The sequence below is a fragment of the Podarcis vaucheri genome, assembly GCF_965113315.1.
Source record: "Podarcis vaucheri genome assembly, chromosome: 2".
Classification (NCBI taxonomy): Eukaryota; Metazoa; Chordata; class Lepidosauria; order Squamata; family Lacertidae; genus Podarcis; species Podarcis vaucheri.
The window spans coordinates 63,975,460-63,989,365 of NC_138760.1; the positions used below are offsets into that span (position 1 = coordinate 63,975,460).

Consider the following 13,906-nt stretch of genomic DNA (forward strand, 5'->3'; position numbering starts at 1 on the left):
TGGCAATCTGCACAAAAATTTGCTTGATGGTTGCCATTAATTTGATTTTAATTTGATTTAATTAATGTTATAATGAATGTTTTAGAATGTTGAACTATTTTTATTGTTGTTAGCCGCCCTGAGCCCGGCTTCGGCTGGGGAGGGCGGGATATAAATAAAATTTATTATTATTATATTATTATTAACCGAAGGCTTGGGGCCAGCCACCATTTTGGCCCCATGTCCGGGAAATCAGTTGACACTTTTAAAAATACGAATAAATGAGTAACTTATTTATTGACTTATTAAAAGGATGAAACTTACTTTCAAACCACTAGGATCCTTCAAGGTGGCTCTCACAGATGCATGCAGACAACCTTTAGAATTCTCCCTGTTCCTCTTAAGTATGCATAGACTTAATGATAGAGAAAATGATCCGTGGAATTCTTTAAACCAGCTATTGACATATTATTACACTGACATAATATAATATGTTAATCATATATTAGCTTTAGTTTCTTATTTGTCTGGTCCCTGTGTTCCCCAGATCGTGACAGTGAACTGTGCTAGGTTGTTGGAGGCTGACCACCACGCCACCAACGGAGTGGTCCACCTGATAGACAAAGTCATTTCCACAACAACAAACAGCATCCTTCAAGTTGTTGAGCTTGAAGAGAATCTTGAAACCCTAAGAGTAAGTCCATTTCAAATATATATTCCAATATTTCCTTTGATGCCCATTTAGGACGAAATCACTTCCTTGAAAACCTATTAACTTGTATCCCTACTGGATTCCTTCCTTTCTAACATGCCTAATTCCGTTTCTTTTGTATTTATTCAAAGACTGCTGTGGCAGCTGCTGGTCTCGACAGTCTTTTGGAAAGTGAAGGCCAGTTTACATTGCTGGCTCCAACCAATGAAGCTTTTAAGAAGATCCCACCAGAAACCCTAACCAGGATCCTAGGAGACCCAGAAGCTCTGAAAGGTAAACAGCTGTGAAAATGTCTATTGTACATAGATATAATTTGTAAACGAATTAAGTTTGTATCCAGAGGGTCCACTGTATACCACTTGTGGTATACAGTGGGCCCTCTGGATACAAACTTAATTCGTTACGGGGATCCGTACATACCCCACAAAGTCCACATCTAGAGGTGCTGCTTTTGTGCATGTGAGCGGTGCCATAGAGCGTTTCTGCACATGTGTGTGTGGCAAAACCCGGAAGTATACACTTCAGGGTTTGCCGCATTCGCAACCCAAAGGTTACGTTACCCAAAGGTAATGTAACCCGAGGGTCCACTGGATAAATTTTATAAAATTATTTTTTAGAAAAATCCTGAGTAGAAGGGCACTGGAGGTAGGGGAACGTCTTAGACTATGTGTTTTGCCAGAAGTCTCCAGCTAGTATATGTGGTCTAATGTTAGTAATGAATCTGGGTCAGATGTGTTTCGGAAACTTTGCTATACTTTTTCTTGGTGTGTAATTCACGGATGATTTTATAACATTGCCATATCTTGAAAGGCAAGGTTAAATGTTAATTTTTCAGGGGCAAGGGGTGGGGAGAAACTTATATTTCTGTAGTGGTTCAAAGTGACATACTGCTGACCTCAAATCTTTTCTCTCTCTGATTTCTCTCCTTAAAGTTAGTAGCAGATGGACATTGTGATGACCTCGATAGCTGCATTGCTGCTGCTTACTGGGAAGGAGAAGGGGAGGGACAAGGTGGTGAAGTCCAATTGGTGCATGTGTACCAGCAGGAGCACCAGATAGGTTCTGCCGGTGCGCTTGCACTGCGCCAACCTCTCTACCATCTCTCCCTCTCCTTCCCAGTAAGCAGCAGTGACTCAGGAGGTCAAGTGAGCACCACCACTCTGCTTTTAAGGACAGCTGACAGAAAGGTCCTCTAAAGAGAAGGCCGGTTTCAATCCCCATAGCCCAGTGCTCTGTTTGCATGACCCGCTGCTATGGTGGTGGCCTTTCTCTGCTCATTCTCCACCGTCTGGTTTTAAGGCAGGAATGTAGAGAGAAGGCCATGGAAAAAAGACGAAGCTGCATTTGTACTGAGTCAGTAGCCAGAAGGCAGACAGGGAGCTCAGATGAATGGAGAACTAGATAAGCAATAACAAGCTCATCAGCACTTTCCATGGGGAACTAGATGAGCAATAGCAAGTTGGTCAGCACTTTGAGCGATGTGCTAGATGAGCATTAGCCTGGTTCTACGTAGCAATAGCAAGCTGGTTTTAAAAACACCAAACCAAACTCAAGGCTACCCACTCGCCTCCTAAGCAGGAAACTAAAGCACAAATAAACCAGGTCTTTGTGGCTTGAAATGGAGAACAATGCTCAGCACTGGCAGGTCTTGGTCAAATGTGGTGGGGGAAAGAAAATTTTGGAAATTTATTTATTAAATCACTCTAGCCGCCCCATAACAATTCTCTGGGCATCTCACACAATGAAATCAAACAGTTTTATATTCAGCATAAAGCAGCAAAAGTCACAATGAACTAATTTTGAAAAACCATTACACAATTTAAAAATCAAAACCATACCTCCATTAAAAAGTGTGCATCTGCTTTTGCAGATGAGTGTCCCAAATTCATTTCTTGGCAAAGTGGAAATGTTTTTAGAAACCATCAGGGAAACTTTGTACATATCTCAAGAGTACAAATTCTCTGGCTAATTTAGGACATTACAATGATGCTAATTGGCTTCAAAGCTGTACTATTTACTTCCCTTGTCTCCAGCTTCTTGCAATTAGTGTGCATATGTACATACAACATGCATTTTGTTCTTTTGTGGGGGGCATGATCAGATTAAACGTGATACCTTGTTGTTTGGTATAATTTTCATTCCATAGCCTACGACACACTGGTAGCAATTTTCAAGCCACTATATCTTTGCTTTTTAAAATTTTTAATGAGATTTTCCCTCTTTTCAAATCTGCTTGGTATATTTTGTTTCCACATAGACCTGCTGAGCAACCACATTTTGAAAACAGCCATGTGTGCAGAAGCCATTATTGCTGGTTTATCAATGGAAACACTGGAGGGGAACATGCTGGACGTAGGCTGCAATGGCGACGAACTGACTCTTAATGGAAGGCCCATCATTGCTAACAAGGATGTCATCGCGACCAATGGCGTGATACACTTTGTCAACGAATTACTCATCCCAGACTCTGGTAAACATTTTCCTCATTATGATTTTGTCTCAGACAAGATGTGCTTGGTGAGCTTGCCAGTGTGAACAGTGCAGCTTAACCGCCAGGACTGTTGTTTGGGGATGACCCCCAGGGCCTCAGCTCCAGGTCCTTTGTGTTCGGGGTTGGACATCCTGCCCATTTTTGTAGGTTTTTTCTTTCCTTATAGCATGGCTGAGCACACTGCAGAGCAAAGTGCAGATGAGACACCAGCCAGCTTGCCCAGAAGCATCTCTGCATATAAATTATACCCATTTTAAGTACCTTTTAATTATACCTTTTAAGCAACACCCCTGCTCATTGCCATCAATTGTATTCTTTTATTCGAATATATGGAGAATGCACTACAACAACCTGACCCAGTTGTGACTGGCCTAATTCCATGTCAGTTCAGCTGATGTTCCATCTGAGTCACTTGTCTTCCATAGTGTAGCTTTCCCACTTCTAAAGTGAGGTTATATATGAATGTATTTCACAGAGAGAAAAATATTAAAAATAAGCTTAATGTCAACAAAATTAAGAATCAAAATGCCAAATCTTTCTGGGTTTGTTTTTTTGATACAGGAAGCACAGCATGAGCGTTGAAATGGAGATGTAAAATGAACCATAAAGTCTCATTTTTAAAAGACACTTAATGAATCTGGCATAGAATACACATATTTTTGTTGCATATTTTAATTTAAAGCTCTGGTCCATGGGTAGGCAAACTAAGGCCCGGGGGCTGGATCCGGCCCAATCAGCGTGTTTTTACATGAGTAGAACGTATGCTTTTATTTAAAATGCATCTCTGGGTTTTTTGTGGTGCATAGGAATTCATTCATTTTTTTCTTCAAAATATAGTCTGCCCCCCCCCCACAAGGTCTGAGGGACAGTGGACCGGCCCCCTGCTGAAAAAGTTTGCTGACCCCTGCTCTGGTCATTCATCAGTTACCCCTTCTGCAATAAATAATAATGTTGAGACTCATGTTAACATCTTTTTAAATTGCAGCTAAAACTTTGTTGGAGCTTGGTCAGGATTCCGACGTTTCAAAAGCTATGGACCTTTTTAGACGAGCTGGCCTCAGTTCGCATCTCACTGGAAATGAGGGGCTGACAGTTCTTGCCCCCATCAATTCTTTCTTCACAGGTAAGCTCTGGCACTCATCTGCACTCTAATCTGTTTAGTGGCAGAAGCAGAAGCGTCAATCAACTCAGGACAGAATCCATACTCTGGTGGGCACTGCTGGTTGTGTGTGACAGCCATGACTGGAAACGAGGAGAGATTATAATCCCCTCTGCATGCATGAGCTGTCCCTAAAGCTTCTTTTTATTGTTGAAAGTCAATTTGAGCTTGTAAGGTTGCAAGTTAAGGTCACATCTTTTTCTTTTTTTGGTGTTATTCTGGTTCTAATGCATGACTGTAAAAGGTAATGTAAAATGCAGTCGCTTTAATGCATGCAAGATATGCCCATCAAACACGGGACCAGCCAGCCCGGGTTACAGTGTGATATTGGCACTGTAAAGGCATGCTGCTTCCCCAAAGATCATCTTCATTTGCGCTGACTAGTTTCTGGGGAACTCACAATTCTGCCTGATCGAAAGAATCCACATTCATCTGAATGTATTCATATCAGTGGAATAATTCACATTGTTTCTACAGGGTCACCTATGAATTCATGTACAGTATAGGGGTACCTGGTGTTGATTGAATGAACTTTACAGTGTGTGTGAAACCACTCTGAAATGATAGATATGGGGGGATAGGAATCCTGCCTTTTGTCTTGTCAACATAACACCTAGTTCTTGCCACAGGAGCTCATTGTGTGTTTTGGCTTTGGGGAATGAATGGGTGGTGTTCAGCAGAGGTGGGGAAACCAAGGCTCTCCCAATTTCATTGGACTACATCTCCTGTCATCTCTGACCATTTGTTATGCTCGCTGGGGCTGATGGGAGTCCAGCAATGTATGGAAGGACACAGGTTCCTCACTACAGATTTACACAGTGGTACCAGTTGCTCTGACAGTAACTCTCTACTTTAGATCCTGCTTTTCCTCTCAAGAACTCTGAGGCTGTCGTGTGGACCTCAGGCTACCTCTCGCTCAAGGCAATTAAAAAAATGAGCTTGATCAACATTTGCTAGAACTTTATGACAAAGTGGTGCAAAATTTTATGCTTCAGTAACATTGTTAAGTCTTTGAAGTGCCACAGAATTCTGTGCTGCTTTTGTTACAAAAGCTAAATGGCTATCTCTTTGCAATTGAAATACATTGGCACTAACATGGAGGGAGAAAGAGGCAATGGAGTATGCTTGGTCCTCACACTGTGGAACCATGAGCTACAAAGGAAACTGTGCATGCTGCACTGAAATATTGAAAGTGTTGACTCGAGCAGCATTTTCTCTTTTATAATAATAAGCACTTTTATTATTTTTAGTTTCAGGAACTATCAGAGTGGTGCACAAGGATGGCACTGGTGTGAATCACAATTGTTCCCTCATCAAGTTTTCTGTGTAGCCACATGGGTTGCAGATGCAAATTTTGTTTTTGCAGACACTGACTACATTTTAAAAGAAAGCAATTCCCGGCCCTTTCTTTGTGGTGGGGGAGGGGTCATGTAGGGGACTCACTTTGAAACTTGCATTTTGCAACAAAATTCTACACAACAGCATGCTTTAGATGCCTTATTATAAAACTATGACTCTTGGCTTTCTTTTGTTCTGCAGATCAGACTCCTACACCAGGCAGGAACGTGCTCCGGGATCACATTATTAAAGAGCAGCTTTCCTCTAAATACCTTTTCCATGGACAGAAACTAGAAACTCTGAGTGGCAAGCAGCTGAGAGTATTTGTGTACCGCAATGTACGTTTGCCATTTAATTACTTCTCCCAGTTTGAGTTTATACTTTTAAAACAGGGTTTGTTGCTCTGGGTTCCTTTGGGAGGAAGGGTAGGGAAGTAGTAGTAGTAGTAGTAGTAGTAGTAGTAGTAACAATCAGTTCAAATAAAATCCTTTCTCCAGGTACTCATACATAGCAGTTTAAATGGGGTTATTTCATTTCTGTCCTCGCAGCAATCCTGTGTTTGACCTAAGATTATTCAGTGAGTTTCACAGTAGAACAAGGCCTGGTGTTTCTGTATAGATGAACAAGCTGGTTCCTTCGTTTTCTGCACTGGAAAGTTCTTTTCACACAAAACTGAATTGATTCCACTCTAGTGTTACACTGAGCTGATTTGTGTGAATGCTCTGCCTTTTAAACCACTTGATCAGCATGCAGTCGAGAGACTGTTAGCCTTGTGGGAATGTCCGATTTACTAGTCAGTTGGTGTTCAAGTACTTCTAGGCCTCATGCCACAGACCAAGATGTGCAGGATCTCTAGTGTAGAAACTTAAATCATTTTAAACTTCCGTGATGCTTTTAATCCGTCCTGTAGACTCTCTGCATCGAAAATGCCTGCATTGCTGCCCACGACAAAAGAGGAAGATTTGGAACCTTGTTCAGTATGGAAAAGTTGGTGACTCCCCCTCTTGGCACCGTTATGGATGTGCTCAAAGCGGATGATCGTTTCAGGTGACATTTTTAGTTTGTATTGTTAGCTTGAGAACAGTGACGTGGGAGAAGTGGTTTTGCTTTAGTGAGAACTTGAGGCTGATTATTTCTGCATATTTAATCACATTTTGAATTTTAAAATCAATTATCTGATTTAAACCTTTTTTTATATAAAAAAAAGTATGGAAGAGAGACATAGGAAACTGTCCTATACAGATCCAGACCATTAGTCGATCTAGGTCAATATTGTATATACACTGTATTTTGTATTGTATTGTATTGTATTGTATATACACTGACTGGCAGAAGTTCTCTGGTTTTTCAGACAGGAGTCTTTCCTGGACCTGCCTAGTGATATTGGGGATTGATGCATGCAAAGCAAGTGCTATGCCACTGAGATATCGTGTTTAACAGCATCGATTTTGACTCACAAATAATTAAATTGACACCATTATTATAATATTAAGGACACGATTTTTAAATTATTTTTATTTATAAAAATACTTATGTCACTATTCATTACCACAATTAAACTGAAAACCATACAATAAAAACCATGTAAACATTTAAAACTGGAAATCAACAATTGCAAAAGGATATTTTATTAATGGCCAGCATACATGTGGCAACATAGAAAAGTTTCTGGCTGGTGTTTAAAGGTTAAAACAGAAGGCACCTGTTGTACCTCCTCTGGATTTTATTATGTTTTTTAAAAATAAATGAATCAAAAGTCCTGATGGGCACACATAGTTGTGTAGTTCTCTGTCTGTTACTGCGAAATTCTAATTGTGTCTCTCCAGTTCAAGCCTAATTCATACATTGGCAAAGCATTTAAAATTAATTTGAGGCTCTTGCTTGAAAGCTTTTCTCAATGGCATTGTAGACCTAACTTTTATTTGAATATTTAATCAAAATACATTTTTATCATTTTTGTTCTAAATGATGGAGGGCAGAGGATGGAGGCAAGGAGGGACAGACCTGGTGGGGACCAAGGATCTACTAGATCCTAAGCAGCTTTAGTGAGCTGCAGATTGTGGCAGGAACTCCAGTTCAAGCCCATTTGCTGCATCTACCCTGGTTCCGCCTCTCCTTTAAGGCTCAGTGCTACACAGCCAGGGTTAGGATTGCCCACAAGTAATTCAACACAGACCAATGCTGCAATTTAATTAGATCCTAACTTCATTATAATTCTTTCCGTGTTAGGTGTTTGCACTTTATCTTTTCCTCTTTAATAATAAATGCAGCAGGCCAGTAGGGCAGTATTAATTCCCTTTTGCAGATAAAGAGCTCATGATTAAAGACAGCAGTGGTCAAGGTTTCTAAGCTGATTGAACTGTGTCACCTGAATGCAAATAGCACCCAGTCAAGCCACTGGGAGGCTTTTGCTCTAATACTGCAGTGAGGAACTTTTTGCAAAGTAGCCAGATGCAAAAGTGGGAAGTGTGCGATGGTGCGATGCTCACCTTGGTACAGTAGGTTATATTCCAGAAATGCAAAAGTCAGAGGTTTCAGCAAACCGCAGACATTCCTCTGTCCTCCTTCCAGGCAAGCAAGAAGTAGTATCAGAGTTCAAGAACATATTCCGGCCAAAGAAAAGAACCCAGGAGGGTGTGGCCTGTGGGCAGGGCCAAAGAGAGGCGCCTGGAAAGCCATCTTTGGCTCCTGGGCCTGAGCGCCTCACCCTGCACTGCCGCTTTAATGGGACATGTGACCTGCCAACACAAAGGTCTTATAGAATCCTGTCCAGCAGTGTCCAGCCAGTTCCCTTTGGGAAGTCTTTGTTTAAGAGCTCCTTGCTCCTCCCCAATAATATATTGCAGGCACATCAGGGTTCCCTAAACACAGCAATTCCTTCTGGCGAAAGGAACCGAGAAGCCCACCAGCTCGGGAGTTCTGTGTACACGTTGGGACATATGTGGAGCTCTATGCTGGACCTCTTTGTTATTTCAGCCGTGACATTTTAAACTGCTCTTTGAAAAATGCTTGAGCGTTAAATGCGTATTTTCTCTGTGTGTTTCCGACAGCACTCTAGTGGCTGCCATCCAGTCTGCAGGCCTCACAGAAACGCTGAACAGGCCAAGGTCGTTCACAGTGTTCGCACCAACAAACGAAGCCTTCCGAGCCATGCCACAAGGGGAGCTGAACAAACTTATGGGTAAATGTCCATAGATCTGGTTGGCTGTGGTGTGAGATACTGAGATTATTTACACTGATTTCCTTGGATAAGTGAGCTTTCCAGCATTCTGTGCTATTAGTGTGATATTCAGCTTCTCTTTTGTTGGCTTGTTGGAGACAATAGGTTACAAAAGTGGTGGCTCTGGTTTTCACTGATGTCACGAGGAATGATTTGTCCATGAGGTGACAGTGACTTACTGTCTACACCCATGGTGAGACAGTTCAGGCCCTTCAAACTTTGTGTGGGTGGGTGGGTGCACTAGATCCCAACAATTTATCGCAATCAAAAGAAATATTTTGCAGAGTTGCCACCCACTCTGCTGAACTTCCCTCCCCTGCTCATCAGACTGCTGTTATGAGGGCGGCGGGGGGAATGTCCTGTTTTTCTGTATGCTAGCATGTGTGATTGCAAGTTCAGTTGTGTGAGAGAGAAAGAGAAAGAGCTGGTCTCTGTTCTCTCTATGTGTATGATTATGTATGTGTGAAAGAATGAGTCTGTGAGAGAGAGGCAATGATAGTCTATCTGCCAGTCTCTCTGTCATGTGTGCAGTTGTCCGTGTGTGGGGAAAAGACATAGACAGTCCAGACATCCCTTGTGCCTCAGTCCTTGAAATTTCCTAGTACTTTCATGGAATATTGCAGGGGTAATGAAGGAGTAGAAAAAAGGCAAAGAAAGAAGAGTATCAGTCAAGATTCAGGGTTGATAAGACGGACAAGCAGTAGTAGTGGTGTGGGCTGTGGTGCATGGGTATTTATATGCTACACTCTCTGTTAACAAACAACTAAAAAGAGGCTAACAACCAACATCTAAAAAACTACTACTAATATGTTCCTCAAGCGAGAGAGGGAAACCACGCCTGGGCTACTGAAGGACCTAAGTAAGAAAAATGTCATGTGTATGTCTAAAAGAGTTGCCACGAATCATAGCAGGGAAGATGGAAATCACAGATGGCCATTAATAAATGTTGATGAATGTTAGCTGGGCTGGTAAGGACAGGGGTGAGATTTTCATAGGCCCCAGGCCCGGGGGGGGGGGGGAGCTTCAGCTTGGAAGCCCTATAAGGAAAGGGTATGTGAACTTGTTCAATTATCTTTCATGTAAATATTGAAACATTCTCTTGCCTGATGTGGCTTAGAAAAGAATAGGAGCTGTTCTAGTGCAATGACTTTTCTCAGTTCATGCCCATCCCATCTGTGACATCATAAGGCAACATCTGCTGATGGGAGCTGGTTATCCTTTTAAGTTCGCAGAGCAGCAGTCTGCACATTTGCTCTATTGCTTAACGCACAAATAGTTCGTAACTGATTTGTAGCTACCGTAAGTAGCTGTGGAACTGAAACATCCCAGATGTGAACAGTCAAAATGTTCTGAGGCTTTGTAAGCAAAATATTTAGCTTACTCCTCTGAAAGCAATGAATCACCATTGATGGGAATATATAGCAAAGAGCAACTTGTGTAAGAGGAAGAAGGGAAGAAGAGCTGTAATTTCTTGTTTGATCAGCTTTATCTCTTGGATGTGTTACTCGTAGCTGCAGCTGGATTTGGGACAATATACAACCTACTTCTATATTTGCTCCAAACAATTCAGTAGCAGGGGGTTGTAGTCCAGCCCCCTGCTATTGAATTGTTTGGAGCAAATATAGAAGTAGGTTGTATATGACTCTTGTGGTCTTTTCCAACTCTATGATTCTATGATGGCAGTATATATTATATAGATGGTATAATGTCTGACTGCATATCATTTCTGCATCTCAGAAATTTCAATTTTATTCTGGAGCTGAGAAAACCTGGACGATCTGTCCAGAGTTAAGGTCCACACACAAAATCCTGAAATTCATTACCTCCAGTGTTATGCCTTTGCACATGCTTTGCAAAGTACATATAGAAAAGTACTGAATTCAATACCAAACCAGTCCATAGATGCATGAGATATGAGAGTGAATTTTCAGCAATATAATTGCAATGCTTCCTTTGAAATTCCAGTACTGTCTTTTAAATGAGGAACTGCTGATTACTTTCTAGCCTAAAACTTTGCCAGAAAGTGTGCATATTTATCTCATCCAAGCTGTGATTCCAGGTTCACTGAAGACCAACTGAAACACGAAATCCGTTTTTCATAGTGAGGCCTTGAACCTTTCTTGAATGGATTTATCAATGTTGTGATAGAGAGCAAATTTAGATGGGTGTTTTGGGGGGTCATGATATTTTCTGTTTTACAAATGTGCCTTTGTTGGTCAAGGCACAGAGGAAAAGATCAGTAATGTGTAAAGGCTTATCAAAACAGCTTCAAACATTTTGGCTCAGTTTCACCTGTTTCCAAAAACAGCATCGGGGTTTTCTTTTCCAGTACGTCTTCTGCCACTTTTGGAAGCACTTGCCAGATATCAGATTTATAAGCTGCTATGATTCATTGCCAGTATATGTTGGCATCCTCTTCTGCTTATGGAAGAAACAGATAGAGACAAAGGCATCATAAGCAATGAAGGCACCAGCTGCAGCAGCATAGCAGAAAAATATTGCAAGGAAATGATGTGATGTCAAATGAGCAGTTTTACTATTTTAAAAAACCCCAGAGCACTACAGGAATCATTGCTGCTGTTAAAGGATAGAGGTTCCAAGTATTTTTCAAGTCCTGTGTCCCCTCCCCCAAATTGCAGATCACTCAGATCACACATTCATGCATTTGAAGAGCTAAGTCAAATAACTTCAATACATTCTATGTAATACAGTATAGCTGTTTATACTGCAGCCTTCCTCCTGCTGCACAAAACACTTTAGCTGCTCAGTACTTGAGAGTTTCTTTGCTGGAAGGAATACTTGCCAGCATACATGAGAATCTGAATATGGGCACTCTAGAGATATATGGCTGCATTCTGACTTCATGGAACAGCTGCATACTGTTAGTGGAAGGCGGAATACTCCTGATATTGTCCTTCGACTGTTTACCTCACTATGTGATACTTTGTTTTCTTTCCTAAATACCACGAAACAAGTAAAATGAGCTACAGCACATATCTTGGGTCTCTTTCACCCCCAGGTAATGCTAAAGAACTTGCCAGCATTCTGAAGTACCACATCGGGGATGAAATATTGGTTAGTGGAGCAGTTGGTGCAGTTGTAAGAATGAAGACCTTGCAGGGTGATAAACTGGAAGTCAGCACTGTAAGTTCAACTCCCCCCCCCCTTTATCTCTTGTTATGAAATTACTGAGTTGTTTATCTACAAATACCTTGAATTTCTGAAAAGCAGACAATGGTTTTATTGTTGCATGTCTCATTTCTGTACTTGTATAATATCCTCTTATCCTTCTTCCTTCCCTGCATTTTTGTAAGAAATCATGCAGGATAGTTATAAATACAAAGACATACTCCTAATATTAACCAGTTAACAATGTTCACACAAAACTTTACCTCCCTGGGATTCTTTTGTGGGAGGCTGGGAGGGGAAGAGAAGATTAGAAGTGAGCCTCAATTTTGCATGCTCTTTCTCCCTCCTCTCCTCACCATGGAGGAAATGTAGACTTTATCTCACAATGACTGAGTGATCTCATGTTCAAATCTATCCCCTATCCATTCATTCACTTCTAGAAGTGAATAGAGTAGTGGAGATAGTTCAAGGTTTGTCCTGACATATAATCTGAATAGGTACAGGGTTGTCATGGAAGGTTTAGAGGAAACTAGATGTCAGGGGATGATTAGCTGCTTGTGCTTAAAATTGTGCCCCTTCAGAGTTTGTGCGGCCCCACAAACCTCTGTGTGTGACAGAGCTCCTCAGACATGTCTGCTCTAGTCACTAGTAGTGTCTGACAGTGGCTGCCTGCGGAAGCGCTTCCAGCAAAGAAGTTCCTTAACGGAAACGCGTCTCCTGGACTCACGACGTGGCAGCTTCCGGCGAAGCATGGGTCTCCCTGCAGTTGCTTCTGACACCTCCCCGCTATTTTCGCTGGATGTGTCTCTCACCCCTTTCTCTCCCCTGCTGTTTCCTGCCTGGGCTGCTGCGTCTCTCTCAGCATTACTGAGATCCTCCTCCAGAAACCCCTCGCTCCCCCTCCTTGTCCCTGCTTTGGCTGCTGACTCTCTCCCAGTCTCTGGGAGCCCTACCAACTCCCTTTCCTCTGATGTCAGTTCCCTGACATCCACCTCCCCTCCAGGGCCCCCTTCTCCCCCGCCCCTACTCTCTCCTCTGGGCGGTGAGGAGCTGAAACCCCGAAAAGAATCCTCTTCATCTTCAGACGTCTCGAACATTTCCCTCCATCGGTCTTCGTTCCGACTCGCTGAATCCTCCTCCACCTCGGAATCAGAGAACCCCTCCAACTCTTCTTCTTCGTCGGTGGTGGCGAAGTATTCCCTCCGGAACCTCGCCACTGGCTGGGGTTTACGAGGGAATCTCTGATGAAAAGTTTCAATCAAAACCTCGTCATCTACATCCTCTGCCCTGACCCAGGTGTTTTCCGACTCCGGCTCCCCTTCCCACATTACCAAATACTCTACTTGCTCTCCCTTCCACCTGGAATCGAGAATCTCCGCTACATGGTAGCTGTGTTCTTTTTCCTCCATAGCTGGTCCCCTATTGACCCTCCCCTCTCTGTCCCCTTTATACGGTGACAGCAACGACCTGTGGAACACTGGGTGCAACTTCATGTGGTTCGGTAACCGGAGTCTGAAAGCCACTGGGTTGACCTGTTGCGTGACTTCAAATGGGCCCAGCCTTTTGGGTCTTAACTTCTTACAACCTCCTTTGAATGGTAACCCTTGGGTGGACAGCCACACCTGGTCCCCCACCCTAATGCTTTCCCCTTCCCTTCTGGTTTTGTCTGCCTGCCTCTTATATTCCTCCTTCGCCCTGTTTAAATTAAGTTGGAGCTGGCGATGGATCGCTTCCATTTCTTCAACGAACTGTTCTGCGGCTGGAACGCTCCAGTTCTCCCCTTCCCCCCCTGGGAAGGCTCGGGGATGACACCCGTGATTAGCCAAAAAGGGGCTCATCCCCGTGGACACGTTCTCTGCATTGTTGTAGGCAAATTCT

The 13,906-nt window shown here is 42.5% G+C and overlaps 1 protein-coding gene across 1 annotated transcript in view; it reads left to right on the forward strand.

Annotated features, from left to right (window-relative positions):
- TGFBI (transforming growth factor beta induced) overlaps positions 1-13,906 on the forward strand; it is a 46,859-nt gene that overhangs the window by 23,387 nt on the left and 9,566 nt on the right. Inside the window, exons 6-13 of the mRNA XM_082211607.1 lie at positions 527-673; positions 823-964; positions 2,949-3,161; positions 4,168-4,305; positions 5,881-6,017; positions 6,590-6,726; positions 8,730-8,860; positions 11,919-12,043. Of these exons, the coding sequence (XP_082067733.1) occupies positions 527-673; positions 823-964; positions 2,949-3,161; positions 4,168-4,305; positions 5,881-6,017; positions 6,590-6,726; positions 8,730-8,860; positions 11,919-12,043 (1,170 nt within the window). The remainder of the gene's footprint in view (positions 1-526; positions 674-822; positions 965-2,948; positions 3,162-4,167; positions 4,306-5,880; positions 6,018-6,589; positions 6,727-8,729; positions 8,861-11,918; positions 12,044-13,906) is intronic.